The sequence below is a fragment of the Portunus trituberculatus genome, chromosome 19 (genome assembly GCF_017591435.1).
Source record: "Portunus trituberculatus isolate SZX2019 chromosome 19, ASM1759143v1, whole genome shotgun sequence".
Taxonomy (NCBI): domain Eukaryota; kingdom Metazoa; phylum Arthropoda; class Malacostraca; order Decapoda; family Portunidae; genus Portunus; species Portunus trituberculatus.
The window spans coordinates 14,673,090-14,686,766 of NC_059273.1; the positions used below are offsets into that span (position 1 = coordinate 14,673,090).

A 13,677-nucleotide genomic window follows, 5' to 3' on the forward strand; every position below is an offset into this window, starting at 1 on the left:
CTCAGCGTCCACACTGAGTCCTGCAGTCACAACAGCGGTCAGGTTATGGTGAGCGGGAGCGCCAGACAACGAATAGACAAGGTTAATACCACATTAAAAAATGGTGATGTAAATTGCCTTCTTTAGAAATACGAGGAAGATGAAGGCCGCTATTGTAACTACGCACCTTTAAGGTCAACTCCTGAAGGCCAGTGAGGCGATGCAGGAGACCGAGGAAGGCATCGCGGAAGAAGACCCTGACGTGCGCCAGCCGTAGAGAGGAGGTGGCCGGGGAGAGGATTAACTCTAGGAGCCGCAGAGAGATGGTGTCGTACAGACGCCAGTCCTGCAGCACTTTGTTCTGTAACGGACAACACATCTTAGCAGCACGAACGATCATCATTGGCATGTGTTTACTCAATTGTATTAAAGTGCCCCGTCATGCACGAAATATAAAAAGTAAAAAAAGAAACACAGGGAGCCGCCAGGCCCGATGACATTATATAACCTGCAGTTATTGTTTTTATCTTGGTCGCCTTTGTCAGCATGTAACACAGCCTGCATTGCAACACAGCCACTGATGCCAAGGCGGGGCGGCACACGGCGCTTCTAAGCATCTCTTACCTGCAATTCTTGTCTGAGGTGGTGAGGGACGTGAGTGTCGACGGCGTGCGTGAGTGTCTGTCTGTTTTTGGGCCACGTACTGCTTTTGACAGCGGAGGTGAGCATGCGCTGGACCTTGGCCAGGGTGAGGCTAACCAAACTGAGGACAACCTGACCACTGGCACGGCCCTGCCTGCCGCCCTCCTCCTCACTGTTCTTGGTTACCATCGTTGGATGGTTCGCCGCGCGTCCACTGCCTGATGCTTTCCTGCGTCACTGCTGTATAACACAAAACATGGCATGGCTAAGATATAAATAATTCTCTCTCTCTCTCTCTCTCTCTCTCTCTCTCACACACACACACACACACACACACACACACACACTCTTCCGCTGTTATGGTTCAAGTGGCCGCGCCCGTCAACAAGCCTCGCCTACCTCACACCCACACCCTCCCGAGGATTGCTGGCGGCCAAGGTCACACTCGCAGTACCCATCGCCCCTTACAGTTAATGGTGGGATGTAGGACTTCCGCGGCCAATTGTGACTGGGAGAATGATGCGCTTCCTCTCCCTCTCCGTGTAACCTTCCCATCATGAGGACATTGTCTCCCTCACACGGCCGTTCCTACCCAATCTTCGCAACAGCCCGACACACGAACCTCACCCACTGTTTCACTGATATAAACATTCACAAGTGATGCTTATCATTGTGTGCTAATGAAGCTTTTCGTATACTTCACTGGAGTGTTTTCTTTTTTCTTTCTTTCTCTTCATTTTTTTTTTCATCTGTCTCCTCCGACACATACTATCAGCCACTCACGTTTGTTTCTTTGTAGCAGAGTAAGTGTTGCGGTGTTCAGTGCAGGGATAACAGCTGTTTATTTTAAGTGCACTAATTTAACAGCTTGGTGCATTTCAACGCGTGTGGAAGTTATACATGTTGCTCATTTTTTTATTAGAATAAGTAAGAGTTTTCTTGTGATTTGTAAACTCAAGTAATGGATTATCTTCACAAAATATTAAGAGCTAGAAAATGAACTCCTTAACAGTCTCCACATGTGCTCAGAATTACTTACAATCGTCAACGCTTTCAAAACATTTATTCCACTCCGCACCCAAGCTGTCACGTGTGTGTGCATAAACATCTTGCTCAACTCTGCAAGGAACACACCACTCCGTCACCTTTACCGACGCACGACGCCTAAGTGTCAACGCAAACCACATTGCAGTGAAACTAAGAACAAGCAGCCAGCACACATGCGCACCCTCATACACACACACACACATCCCATGCTTACCCTGGACTCGCTCTGCGCTGCCCGCTCAGCTCGCTCGTACACGGGCCGCCGTAGCAGACCGACTGACAGGCCCATGGCCACGGTCCCTCATGTTAGGCTATCATTGCCGTGCATTACCTATAGGGTTGCCAATGACTTATTTCAATCATGCTGCTTCAACACACTTTTAACGGCGTGATTACCATGCACCACACATTCACACTTCCTGGCACACCTAATACTAACTTCATAGCTGTACCCAGGCGGCCTGTCGCTCATCAGCCAGGCTAAGGACTGTTGCACAATGTTGTGTTTGCAATTATGCGGTGATACTCAGTTTCTATTTCAGTGGTTTACTGGTCGTCTTCTGTAACTAACCGAAGGTGCAAGTTTATCACGAGTGTTTTTAATGACAAAGAAAGTACGAGTTTTTTTGTTTTGTTTATTTCAGTTACACAAGTCTACCCTTTAAAACAAAACTTTATATATATAATAAAAGAAAACTAGTGTTGGAGGAGTAACTCACTTAAATTTTATTCACACGAAAACCTCATACATTTAAAAGCAACAAGTTTCGAATAAAAGCAACACATGCACGTATCGATACGAGACCCGAAGACGTCCTTGCCTGTAGGTGGCGAGGGCGGCGGGAAGAAAAAAACCCGCGTTGTTCCTGGGGCGGGAGAACTGCTTGCTGGGCGCCACACTGACTTAGGGTTCAGTTTTCAGCAGTAGACAACCTTGCAGGGCTCAGGGTGAAGTTCGGGAGTCTGCTAAGGGAGGGGCACGTCATGAAATTCAGGCTCAGGCTCAGGCTCAGGCTCAGGCTCAGGCTCAGGCTCAGGCCTGGGTTCTGATTCAGGGACAGGTTCAGGATTGGGCTCCGGATGAGGGTGTGGATGTGGATGGTGGTGGGTGTGATGTGGTTTTGCAGGACGGTTGCCACTGTGGTCGTTCTCGTGGTGGGGGTGAGGGGGTTTTCCGGGGGTAGGAGGGGCGGGGGGCGGTGTTGTGCCCTGGTCGTGGTGGTGACGTGTGGTGTCATGATCTGGGTGGCCTGGTGGTGGTGATGTATCGTGGTCGTAGTGGTCGGCTGGTGGTGGCGCTGTACCGTGGTCGTGGTGGTCGGCTGGTGGTGGCGCTGTACCGTGGTCGTGGTGGTCGGCTGGTGGTGGCGCTGTACCGTGGTCGTGGTGGTCGGCTGGTGGTGACGCTGTACCGTGGTCGTGGTGGTCGGTTGGTGGTGGCGCTGTACCGTGGTCGTGGTGGTCGGCTGGTGGTGGTGCTGTACCGTGGTCGTGGTGGTCGGCTGGTGGTGGTGCTGTACCGTGGTCGTGGTGGTCGGCTGGTGGTGGTGCTGTACCGTGGTCGTGGTGGTCGGCTGGTGGTGGCGCTGTACCGTGGTCGTGGTGGTCGGCTGGTGGTGGTGCTGTACCGTGGTCGTGGTGGTCGGCTGGTGGTGGCGCTGTACCGTGGTCGTGGTGGTCGGCTGGTGGTGGCGCTGTACCGTGGTCGTGGTGGTCGGCTGGTGGTATTGTGTCATGGGGATAGTGTGGGTGAGGTGTGGTTTCATAGCCTGGATGGTGGTGAGGTGGTGGTGTGTCATGGCCAGCGTGGTGGGGAGGTGGTGAGGCGTCATGGTGGGGATGTTGGGTGGTGTCCACGTGATGGTGTGGATGACGCGTAGTTTCACCGTCGGGTTGGTGGTGTGGAGTGGCTGCATCACCGTCGTGGTCTGGGTGACGTGTAGTGGTGTAATATTCGTCCGTGTCTTGGCTGGGGTGATGTGCGGTGCTTTTATCGTCGTCGTTGCTACTGTCGTTGTCCGAGTGAGGCGTGGTGGTACTGTCACGGTGTCGATCTGTGGTCATGCCGTCGTGGTAGTGATGAGGATGACGTGTGGTGTCTTCGTGGGAGTGACTGGTGTCTTCGTGGGAGTGACTGGTGTCTTCGTGGGAGTGACTGGTGTCTTCGTGGGAGTGACTGGTGTCTTCGTGGGAGTGACTGGTGTCTTCGTGGGAGTGACTGGTGTCTTCGTGGGAGTGACTGGTGTCTTCGTGGGAGTGACTGGTGTCTTCGTGGGAGTGACTGGTGTCTTCGTGGGAGTGACTGGTGTCTTCGTGGGAGTGACTGGTGTCTTCGTGGGAGTGACTGGTGTCTTCGTGGGAGTGACTGGTGTCTTCGTGGGAGTGACTGGTGTCTTCGTGGGAGTGACTGGTGTCTTCGTGGGAGTGACTGGTGTCTTCGTGGGAGTGACTGGTGTCTTCGTGGGAGTGACTGGTGTCTTCGTGGGAGTGACTGGTGTCTTCGTGGGAGTGACTGGTGTCTTCGTGGGAGTGACTGGTGTCTTCGTGGGAGTGACTGGTGTCTTCGTGGGAGTGACTGGTGTCTTCGTGGGAGTGACTGGTGTCTTCGTGGGAGTGACTGGTGTCTTCGTGGGAGTGACTGGTGTCTTCGTGGGAGTGACTGGTGTCTTCGTGGGAGTGACTGGTGTCTTCGTGGGAGTGACTGGTGTCTTCGTGGGAGTGGTCTGTATGAAGGCAAGACTCGTACTCATCGCTGTAGTGGGTGTGAGGGGTCCTGTCATTGTCATGGGTGTCTTGATGGTCTTGGTGGTGCTGATCGGGGTAATGGTAGGCGGGATGGTAGGGATTAGCGTTGTCGGGAGGAAGGTGGTAGGGATTAGGAAAATGTGATAGAGGGAAGTGTGGACGAGGATGGTGCTGGGCGTGGTGGTGGTACTGGTAATAGGCTCCCACGTGCCCCGAGTAGGCACTATCATGCCCTGCAGAGCCAACGGAGTCCGATGGCATGGTGAGGAACTCCAGAGGTGTGTCGGTAGTAGTGGAGGTCATGAGTGCCTGGCGAAGCTTTTCTATCAATTTCACTTTCCAGGAGGTGAGGTCGTACAGGATAGGTATTCGTATCTCGTCTGCGGTGTGATGGGGCCCAGGCGACGCGTTGTCCTCCTCGTCAAGTATAGAGGAACTAGTTGAAGTGTGGGACCGTGGGGTGCCCGTAGGCTCTGCTTCATTAGTGGACGGTTCATGGGTGGACAGCTCTGGAGAGGAAGGTTCTTTGGTGGTCGCCTCAGATGTGGCGTAGGCGTTCAGTCCGCATGCCACATAGTCTGTGTAACACGCGTCACAACTCAGGCAGTCCAGCTTGCATTGGGCTAACTTTTGGAAGCACACGGGAGGTATTGATGCACTGTGCCCAAAGAACATTCTCTGAAGATCAAGCTCGTCCTATGGAGGAGAGGAGAGAATCACAACATTTACCTTAATTAGTGATTGTTCAGGGGTCGCATTGTTCACATAGTTATGAAGTTCAGCATTGTTGAGGCAAATGAGTATTGTAACTAGAAACGTCTACCGTTAAGTAATTTCATTTATCGAAACCGTTTGTCACAATCGTCTGTTATATGTAGAGCTTATCTGATTTCAATTACTAAGAGACTAGACCAAAGCTGGCTTTTACTGCTGATTCACAGCTTATGCAAAGGATTACTTAGCTTTTATCTATTGGGAGAAGAGAGTGCGGGTAAGATAGTAATTCAATCTTTGAAAAAAAAGAACGTTAAACGATCTAAAAGTTTTGGATTGGTTTGGTGGGATGGAAGAATATCAAAGATTCATAAGGCCATCAATACTGCTCAGCTCTATTTTTCCTAGTAGCTTTTCCCAGCAGCATGTCAAACAAATTTTATGATCACCCTAATTTCGAGGCAAGATAATTTTTCTTTCTGTGTCACTACAAAGACTTCCTCACTACACTGGTGACAAAGTACATGTACGGTGTAAACAATATCTAATGATGAATTCCGTGGCACAAAGTTTATTCAGTAAGGCCTTTTTGGGTAAGTATTACCCAAGCTGGAAGTGTTGTTGGGAGGGGGCGTCCGTCATATGCTGCTTAGAACTGGTGGACCGTGGACCGCCGATTTATGACACACATTCGCATTTTATGAAAAAAAAAGAAAAGTTTTTGTCCTACCTAGAACACTTCATAGCTAATAGAACTTCGTGAATACAGTGGCAAGACGTTACCTCATTATTAACACTAAGGAGCTCGTTGATCACCACTCGATTCATTCAATAGCTGAAGATTTTATGTACTCAAACCCATCAATCAGAGCCATGAGTAACACGTGAAGCCATTTATACACAATAATACACATAAAAAGCACCCCCTCGTCATTTATGGTCCTTTACGGAGGGTTACAAGGCCAGCACACCCACCTTGATAACAGCGGCCTCCACAGCAGCACACGCCACCATCGCCGTCACCTGAAACACAGAGGTTAATAGTCACCCACATATCGAAAGTAGATTACCAAAGCACCCCACATAGTCGTAGATCAGCGAACGAGTTAAAAGAACAAACGTGTATACCAAGAACACTAACCAGGGCCGCTCTCACGCACCACCCGCTACCCAACAGTAGTCGTGAATCTCCCATGGCGAACAGCGGACAAACTAGACTCGATCGCCCCGCCGCTGCCACGCTAACAAGCCACTGCAGCACGAATGACAGGACCAGCCCCTCGACCTGCTGCCTCATGCCTTCGCTTTTTCGCTCCCCTCATTGTCGTCCGCAACTACCATCTTCCATTCACTCCTTCAATCGCCAATCAGCCAACGACAATCCCACAGTAAAAATCAAGCGCGTGACGAGGAAAAGTGGCATTGTGAGAATTGTGAAAAGGTTTGTGTTGAGGTCATGGCCTCGTGGATACCGCATTGGGAAGTGACGCAGAGGAGGGTCCGGTTCTATGTAGTTGCAGAGTAATTCTCTTCATATGAAACATTAATTAGCGCATGTGTTGTTTTGAAGCGGAATATATTGCTGTTTGCTTCACACACACACACACACACACACACACAGAGAGAGAGAGAGAGAGAGAGAGAGAGAGAGAGAGAGAGAGAGAGAGAGATTAATCTACAAGTTTGAGGTCTCGAAAAAGGTTCCATTTTGTCACCAGTGACACAAAAGGATTCATTCATTAAGTTTCACGAAGTAGTCTTGGAATACCTTATGCTAGAATATGCAACAGAAATGCAATTTGCTTCTCATTTCTGTTGTTGGTTCATTTACTTGTTACTTCTCATGAAATTTTAGATGTCATACTTGTGAAGGGATATTTAGTTCAAGAACAAACTGCCTCCGGGTAAAACCGACCTGACTTTATTAACTTTCGAAAGAGGAAAGAAATTAACTGTATTATAACATACACCGCGTGGTGCAGTGTTATTAATGGTGTGTTTCGTGATATTCATTCCCATGATGTGTTTAGAATGTTGATATGCACGCACTGTTCGTACGGCAGCGATGAGTGGAAAGAATAAACGTATCCATCCGATACACGGCTTCTCCCACTCCCCGCCGCCTGGGGGGCTTGCAAGCCTGCAGCGGAGCACCCACGTGTCGGCGCCGCTGCACATATAACAGCAGTGTTGTATATGAGAAACGCGAAACAAAAATATTGAACAATAAAATGTGTGGCTTGAATCAGGAATAATTTTCCAACCGTTCTCTTGCACGCCATATTTGATTTACATGTTGGTATTGTGAAAACATTGATGTGTGTTCACAGTTTGCTGTAACAATTACGGTTTCATTAAAGTGGTAAGAAGCGGTGGACAGATGAACACGAGACACATAAGTATATCGTTGGGGATTATTACTGACAGAAACAGTTCCGCTTCACTCGATGTCATTATCTTCATGCGTTCCTTTCTTTACAGAGCAACCCTTCCTCTCCTGCACTTCACACTGATAGTAAGCGAGGCAGTTGTTTCTTAAAAAGTGCAAAAAGGTGAATTTATATATATTGTGCAAGACGTAACAGAACGAAGACGTGTTGAGATAACAGACGAGGCGGCGGCGTGGCGAGGCGGGGGATCAAAACATGTCATAATCGGTTTTCTGAGCTCGGATCAGTAAGGCGACAACTCGAGGACCTTTTTAGGCGAGGACGTGCTCAGACTCTATAGCAGGCTGGGTGGTGGCCACGTCTCCCTTCTCCACAACATCTTGGCACCACCGTGCACTGCAAGGACAAGGTTGCCTGTTTGGGATTCGCATGCTTGTTACTCAGTTGCTAAGATGTTGAGCTGCTCCCTATTCTTCTCAGCTATGCGAGGTGGGAAGTGCGTTGTTGTATCATGAGAGGATGCACCAAAGCACTGACAAAGACGTTAGTTAGTATGGAAAATGCATCGCCCTCACAGGCACTGTTCTCTCATAACACTTTGTTTATAACTTTGCCTCTGTGTTTTGTATACCAAAGCTTAGTCAACAACGTGCGTCTTCAGTGATCCCGAACACCTCTTATAGTCGCGTGACCGAGATCCATATTTACTACCCATTGATTTGAAGGATGGCTGGAGGGTGGGAGGGCGGGGTGGGGAAATGAATTGCTCTGCCTCCTGCGACTCCTTCCTTAACGGTCTCAGCACTCCTTGACAGTCTGGTCGCTGCCTGGAGAACCTCACTATGCTGGCCATCACAAAGCTACTCTGATGATGACAGTGATTATGATGATAAGATCACTAATAAGATCCAAAACTATTATTATTGTTGTTATTATTATTATCATCATTATCATTATTATTATTATTATTTATTATTATTATTATTTTCTTTATTTATTTTTTATTTATTATTATTTTTTTTTAGGTAAGGCTCTCTTACGAACTGCATGCCTTCACTCCATCCTTCCAACCATATCGCCATTCGCCTCCCTCCCTCCACAGTGTCCAGATTAATGGGATGCTGCAAAGGAGGGAAAAGGAAAGCCGCTGCTCTCTCCCTTCCTTTCCTCTAAAGGATGCGAGAAAACTACTCCGCGGTGGTAGGCGTGAGATCACTTCGTTTTACGCATCTCATTTTTGTTTTACCTATCACGGTTTGGGGTTTTTCCTGTCTTTCCTCGCTGAAAAGATCAAAGAAATTCGCAGCGAGGGGAGATGAATAGCAGGGTACGGCGACTGGCAGCTCAAACACACAAATCAAACAAGCTGGTGTTTGCCCGCCTCGTATCGGGCTACGTTTATCACCAACATTATCAAAGTTTATGAGTGAAACATTCAAGGCGACTGTTTACGGTATAATTTGTCTCTTTCGCTATTTTACTTTCGCACTTTTCGCAACTTTCCTTTTTTTTTTCATACTAGGATGTATCTTAATTTAGTCGTTTGCCAGTTTGCAAAGCCTATAGTTTTTGATTCGATGAGCTCATAGTGTGGAATAAAGTTTGTTCTAGGCTTCGAATGCTAATGAAACTTTAAGCGAAGCAGCGCGAGTCTCAATGCCAGGCGGCGACAACAGTCAGTGCGTGGCGCTCGCGGCAGCGGCTGTAGTGTGAATTTATGTGTGTGTGCACGCGTTATGGAACAAGGGAGCAAACAAGCAACACAATCTTCCTGCCTGGATAACACACAGTAAGCAGCAGTTGTATTTTCATGTTGTTTCATACGTGATAGCAGGTCTGCGTGGGTGGCGGCGGGTGTGGCGGGGCGGGGCAGAGAAGAAGCCGGCTGGCTAGGGGACGCCGCCGTCACTAAACACATGGGTGGAAATTTCACGGTGATGTAGCTATCAGTCTGATCTCCCAGTCCTTTCCCTTACGAGCCAATCACCTCAAAAGTCAACCCAGGGGATCTTCGTTGTGAGAGAGAGGGAGAAGGGAGGGAGAACGGCGGGGATAGAGCCTGGGAAGGGATTGAGAGAAGGGCTGGTGTGTGCCGCCTGAGCTAAGCGGATCAAGTTTTCATAACATGGTGTGTGTATACAGTGGGGCCTGGCGGGGAAGTAAACACGAATTGCTCTAGTCATAATGGAGTGCGATATTTTATTTAAAGCTATGAGTTGTTGTTGGAAATTGTTGAGCAGACGTGCGGCCCGAGGAGGCGGCTGGTGGTAATGGAGGGATGGTGGTGCAGCGCGGCAGGAACAGCGAGAGGCATGGGGAGCGGCGGAGCTTGGCGATGCATGACCACCCACCTGCCAACTACTACCAACACTTGTTTTGTATTAACGCATGTATATGATTCATTAATCCATAGTTTACCTATATCACTTTACCATAATTAGCATTTCTTACTTATATATTTTATTCTCATGTGTTTGTGATGTAGTATATAAAGTTTGTCCTGTGCTTGAGTGTTCCCATCTATGTACGGTGAACGGCGAGGATATAATGCATATCCTCCTTCATTCTCTCCTTCCCAATGCTCGCTCTCCATAAACCTTTCCTAAACTTTTGAGGCTTGATTGGATTTCCTTATCTCTTAATCCACTTCTTGAGACGGCCAATTCACGGGAGAAGGAATCAAAACTTTAGTCAATCCAGGATGAATTTGTACGCCACACACATCACACTACCGCTCTCCCTCGATCCCATATACATGCATTCTGAAACACTTTGCTCTCCCTCCACGACGATTTCCAAACGTCACAGATGATTGGCCGGATTCTCTATAGAGTTTACTCGGCTAATAATGTAGAAATCTTGTTGATCTTTTCAGTACTGGGACGCATTTTTACTACTAGTTTGGGTGTGGTTAGACGATTTTGATTACATTAGGAAGGGCTTATGGAGGTCAGAAGATTAATGGCCAGAGTCTTCACTATTTAAATCCCACACGAGTTTCTGAACCTTAATAAAATCACCAAGTAGTAAGCAGAATGAATATGAAAACACATCACGGTACTGAAGAGGTTAATATGTCACTTTATCCGGAGAACTACTCAAAAATCGTAACTTCGGGTAGAGCTTAACCCTTTCAGTACCGGGACACATCTTTACCTTGAGATTTATGTACCATTAGACCATTTCATTTACATTAAGAAGGGTATATGGAGGTCAGAAATTTAATGCCACCGTCTTCAGTATTTTAATCCTCCACATGAATTTCTGAAGCTGTATAAAATCACCAAATAGTAAGCAGAGTGAATCTGAAATCACGTCAAGGTATTGAAAAGGTTAATCTGTTGCTTTAGCCGTAGAACTACTCAAAACTCCTAACTTCAAGTAGAGCCCAATGGAAGGCAGCGGAGATACAGTTTTCATTATTTCAGGATGTGGTAGTGTGTTCTCCTCATTCAGCAGTGCCAAGGATTTTAAGCAACAGTGCCTCCTCGACTATTGATATAAGATCGACTATTGATATAAGATCGAATTCATTGTAAAAGTCCAAGAACAATGAGCATTAAAAAGCGAAGAAATATAGAAACTTAACAATAGATCAGGGAAGTTAATTTAATTGTACCTCTTTTCCTTATCGAACGCTTCTGAAGAGAGAGAGAGAGAGAGAGAGAGAGAGAGAGAGAGAGAGAGAGAGAGAGAGAGAGAGAGAGAGAATGAGAGAGAGGATGAGAATGAATCACGTCAATCTTCACGTCTGAATAAGTAAAAGAAAAAAAAATGAGGAAAAAGTCTGGGTAAAGTACGTCAAGTGACTGATTTGAGTTGGCGATGGATAGCAGATGAAAAAAAGTGAAGCTTCATATTACTACGAGGAATATTCAGTGGTGAAGCTTGAATTTTATGATAGGTCTCTCGGAGCTTCATTTACTTCGAAGCACGAGCCGTAGATGCAACAGAAGATCCCCCCACTCTCTCTCTCTCTCTCTCTCTCTCTCTCTCTCTGAGCTAGGGAGAAACTAAAAGAAATTGAGAAACTGAAGGATTTTGTTTCCATGTTGTAGTTTAACACAGTCACCCGTAGCAAGCCTGGGGCGGAGAGCAGTGTGCTCAGCGCCGGGGGAAGGGAGCAAGCTGGGGAGCAGGAAAGGGTGAGAGAAGGGCGAGGAAGGCCTGGGGCTGGCGTAGGAGAGAAGGGTGATACAAGGGTGGAACGGCAAGGGAGGGATGGAAGGGGAGGTGTGGGTATGGTAGGTTGCAGAGTAGAGTGGAAGACCTGGGGCGTGAATTGAGAAATGAAGGGAAGTCTCATGTTTCTCTCTCTCTCTCTCTCTCTCTCTCTCTCTCTCTCTCTCTCTCTCTCTCTCTCTCTCTCTCTCTCTCTCTCTCTCTCTCTCTCTCTCTCTCTCTCTCTCTCTCTCTCTCTCTCTCTCTCTCTCTCTCTCTCTCTCTCTCTCTCTCTCTCTCTCTCTCTCTCTCTCTCTCTCTCTCTCTCTCTCTCTCTCTCTCTCTCTCTCTCTCTCTCTCTCTCTCTCTCTCTCTCTCTCTCTCTCTCTCTCTCTCTCTCTCTCTCTCTCTCTCATATGTTTCTGTCTTGATAATATTGAACTACAACACCTCTCTTCTTGTTCTCCTCTTTCCCCATTTTGGTTATTATTTCATCTTCCTCCCTTCACTTACCTCGTTCCCTCTTACCATTATCTTCTTCCACTTATCTCCTTTCCTCCACTTATCATCTTGCTTCTCCTCGATTCTTTTCTTGCGTTTATCGCTTCTTTTTTCTTCAACTCGCTTTTCTCGTCTCTCCTTCAGGTTCCTGCTCGCTTTGTTCTTTCTAATCCTCTTCCTTTTCACTTTTATCTCTCACTTCCCTCTCATCCTACTGCTCTCCCTCTCCCTTGCTTCTATTCACCAGCTTCTCTCTCTCTCTCTCTCTCTCTCTCTCTCTCTCTCTCTCTCTCTCTCTCTCTCTCTCTCTCTCTCTCTACCAGCTTCTCTCTCTCTCTCTCTCTCTCTCTCTCTCTCTCTCTCTCTCTCTCTCTCTCTCTCTCTCTCTCTCTCTCTCTCTCTCTCTCTCTCTCTCTCTCTCTCTCTCTCTCTCTCTCTCTCTCTCTCTCTCTCTCTCTCTCTCTCTCTCTCTCTCTCTCTCTCTCTCTCTCTCTCTCTCTCTCTTCTCTCTCTCTCTCTCTCTCTCTCTCTCTCTCTCTCTCTCTCTCTCTCTCTCTCTCTCTCTCTCTCTCTCTCTCTCTCTCTCTCTCTCTCTCTCTCTCTCTCTCTCTCTCTCTCTCTCTCTCTCTCTCTCTCTCTCTCTCTCTCTCTCTCTCTCTCTCTCTCTCTCTCTCTCTCTCTCTCTCTCTCTCTCTCTCTCTCTCTCTCTCTCTCTCTCTCTCTCTCTCTCTCTCTCTCTCTCTCTCTCTCTCTCTCTCTCTCTCTCTCTCTCTCTCTCTCTCTCTCTCTCTCTCTCTCTCTCTCTCTCTCTCTCTCTCTCTCTCTCTCTCTCCACATGCTCATTCAGTCCCCCCCGTTTCCCTCCACATATATCGGCCTTGCTGTTTCCCTCCTTATTTCTAGTTCTTCTTCCACTTTACGTCCACATAATTACTCCTCCCTCCAAGTTTCCATCCACATACTGCTTTTTCTGTCTTTCCCTCCACATACTCCTTTCCCTACCTTTTCCTCCACATACTTAGTCTTTCTCTGTCTTTCTCTCTGCATACTTAAGCCTTCCCTCCACGTTTTCCTCCACATACTCATTTCCTTTACCTTCATCTATACATACTTACTCCCTCTCCATCTTTCCCTCCACTTCATACCCCTTCCCTTCAACGTCTCCTCCCAAGAAATTCCTCGTGGAAGCTCATTAGCGGAAGTTCGAACAAGTTGGAAAACTCTGCGGACTGAGGCGGATCCTCTTTCCCTCAGTTACACTCACCAAAGGAATAATCAGGCTCTAATAGGTTTGACGTGATTAACGCGGCGGGGAAGCTGCGCACGAATATTGCAGAGCTGATGAGTGAATAGATTTCGTTATCCAGTATCCATGAGTTTTGAGCAAGGGACGTCCATCTGGCGGCGTGTCCATGTTTTATAATTAGTCTGTCCATCATTGTCTCACCGCGCGCCCTCGCCTCGCCTTGTTTCGCCCGCCGCCCCGCCACTGTGAGTG

At 47.8% G+C, this 13,677-nt stretch overlaps 2 protein-coding genes across 5 annotated transcripts in view; both read right to left on the reverse strand.

Annotated features, from left to right (window-relative positions):
- The window catches only part of LOC123506276, a 3,834-nt gene extending 1,821 nt beyond the window's left edge, over window positions 1-2,013 (reverse strand). The window contains exons 1-4 of one of the 4 annotated variants that reach the window (XM_045258222.1): window positions 1,883-2,013; window positions 604-861; window positions 167-340; window positions 1-20 (exon numbers count right to left, since the gene is read on the reverse strand). The exon at window positions 1-20 is cut by the window's left edge and continues 127 nt beyond it. In XM_045258222.1, coding sequence (XP_045114157.1) covers window positions 1-20; window positions 167-340; window positions 604-810 — 401 coding nt within the window. In that variant the 5' untranslated portion in view covers window positions 811-861; window positions 1,883-2,013. Of the gene's footprint in view, window positions 21-166; window positions 341-603; window positions 862-1,020; window positions 1,234-1,882 lie in introns of those variants that run through there. The other 3 variants (XM_045258219.1, XM_045258221.1, XM_045258220.1) reach the window with 3 other exon arrangements.
- A 1,417-nt stretch (window positions 2,014-3,430) lies between these two features.
- On the reverse strand, window positions 3,431-6,424 carry LOC123506161 (LIM domain-containing protein A-like). The gene is made up of 4 exons (XM_045258077.1): window positions 6,269-6,424; window positions 6,103-6,150; window positions 3,545-5,109; window positions 3,431-3,437 (listed from the first exon to the last, which is right to left on the reverse strand). The coding sequence occupies exons 1-4, from the start codon at window positions 6,422-6,424 to the stop codon at window positions 3,431-3,433; spliced, it is 1,776 nt and encodes a 591-aa protein (XP_045114012.1).
- Window positions 6,425-13,677: the final 7,253 nt, after the last annotated feature.

What these genes read in the sequence shown, in the direction of transcription:
- LOC123506161 (XM_045258077.1), bottom strand. Translation starts at nt 6,424, where the DNA reads ATGAGGCAGCAGGTCGAGGGGCTGGTCCTGTCATTCGTGCTGCAGTGG. An exon ending in GGTGCGTGAGAGCGGCCCTG is followed by an intron (nt 6,151 to 6,268) that starts GTTAGTGTTCTT and finishes TCTGTGTTTCAG; the next exon opens with GTGACGGCGATGGTGGCGTG. An exon ending in TGGAGGCCGCTGTTATCAAG is followed by an intron (nt 5,110 to 6,102) that starts GTGGGTGTGCTG and finishes TCTCCTCCATAG; the next exon opens with GACGAGCTTGATCTTCAGAG.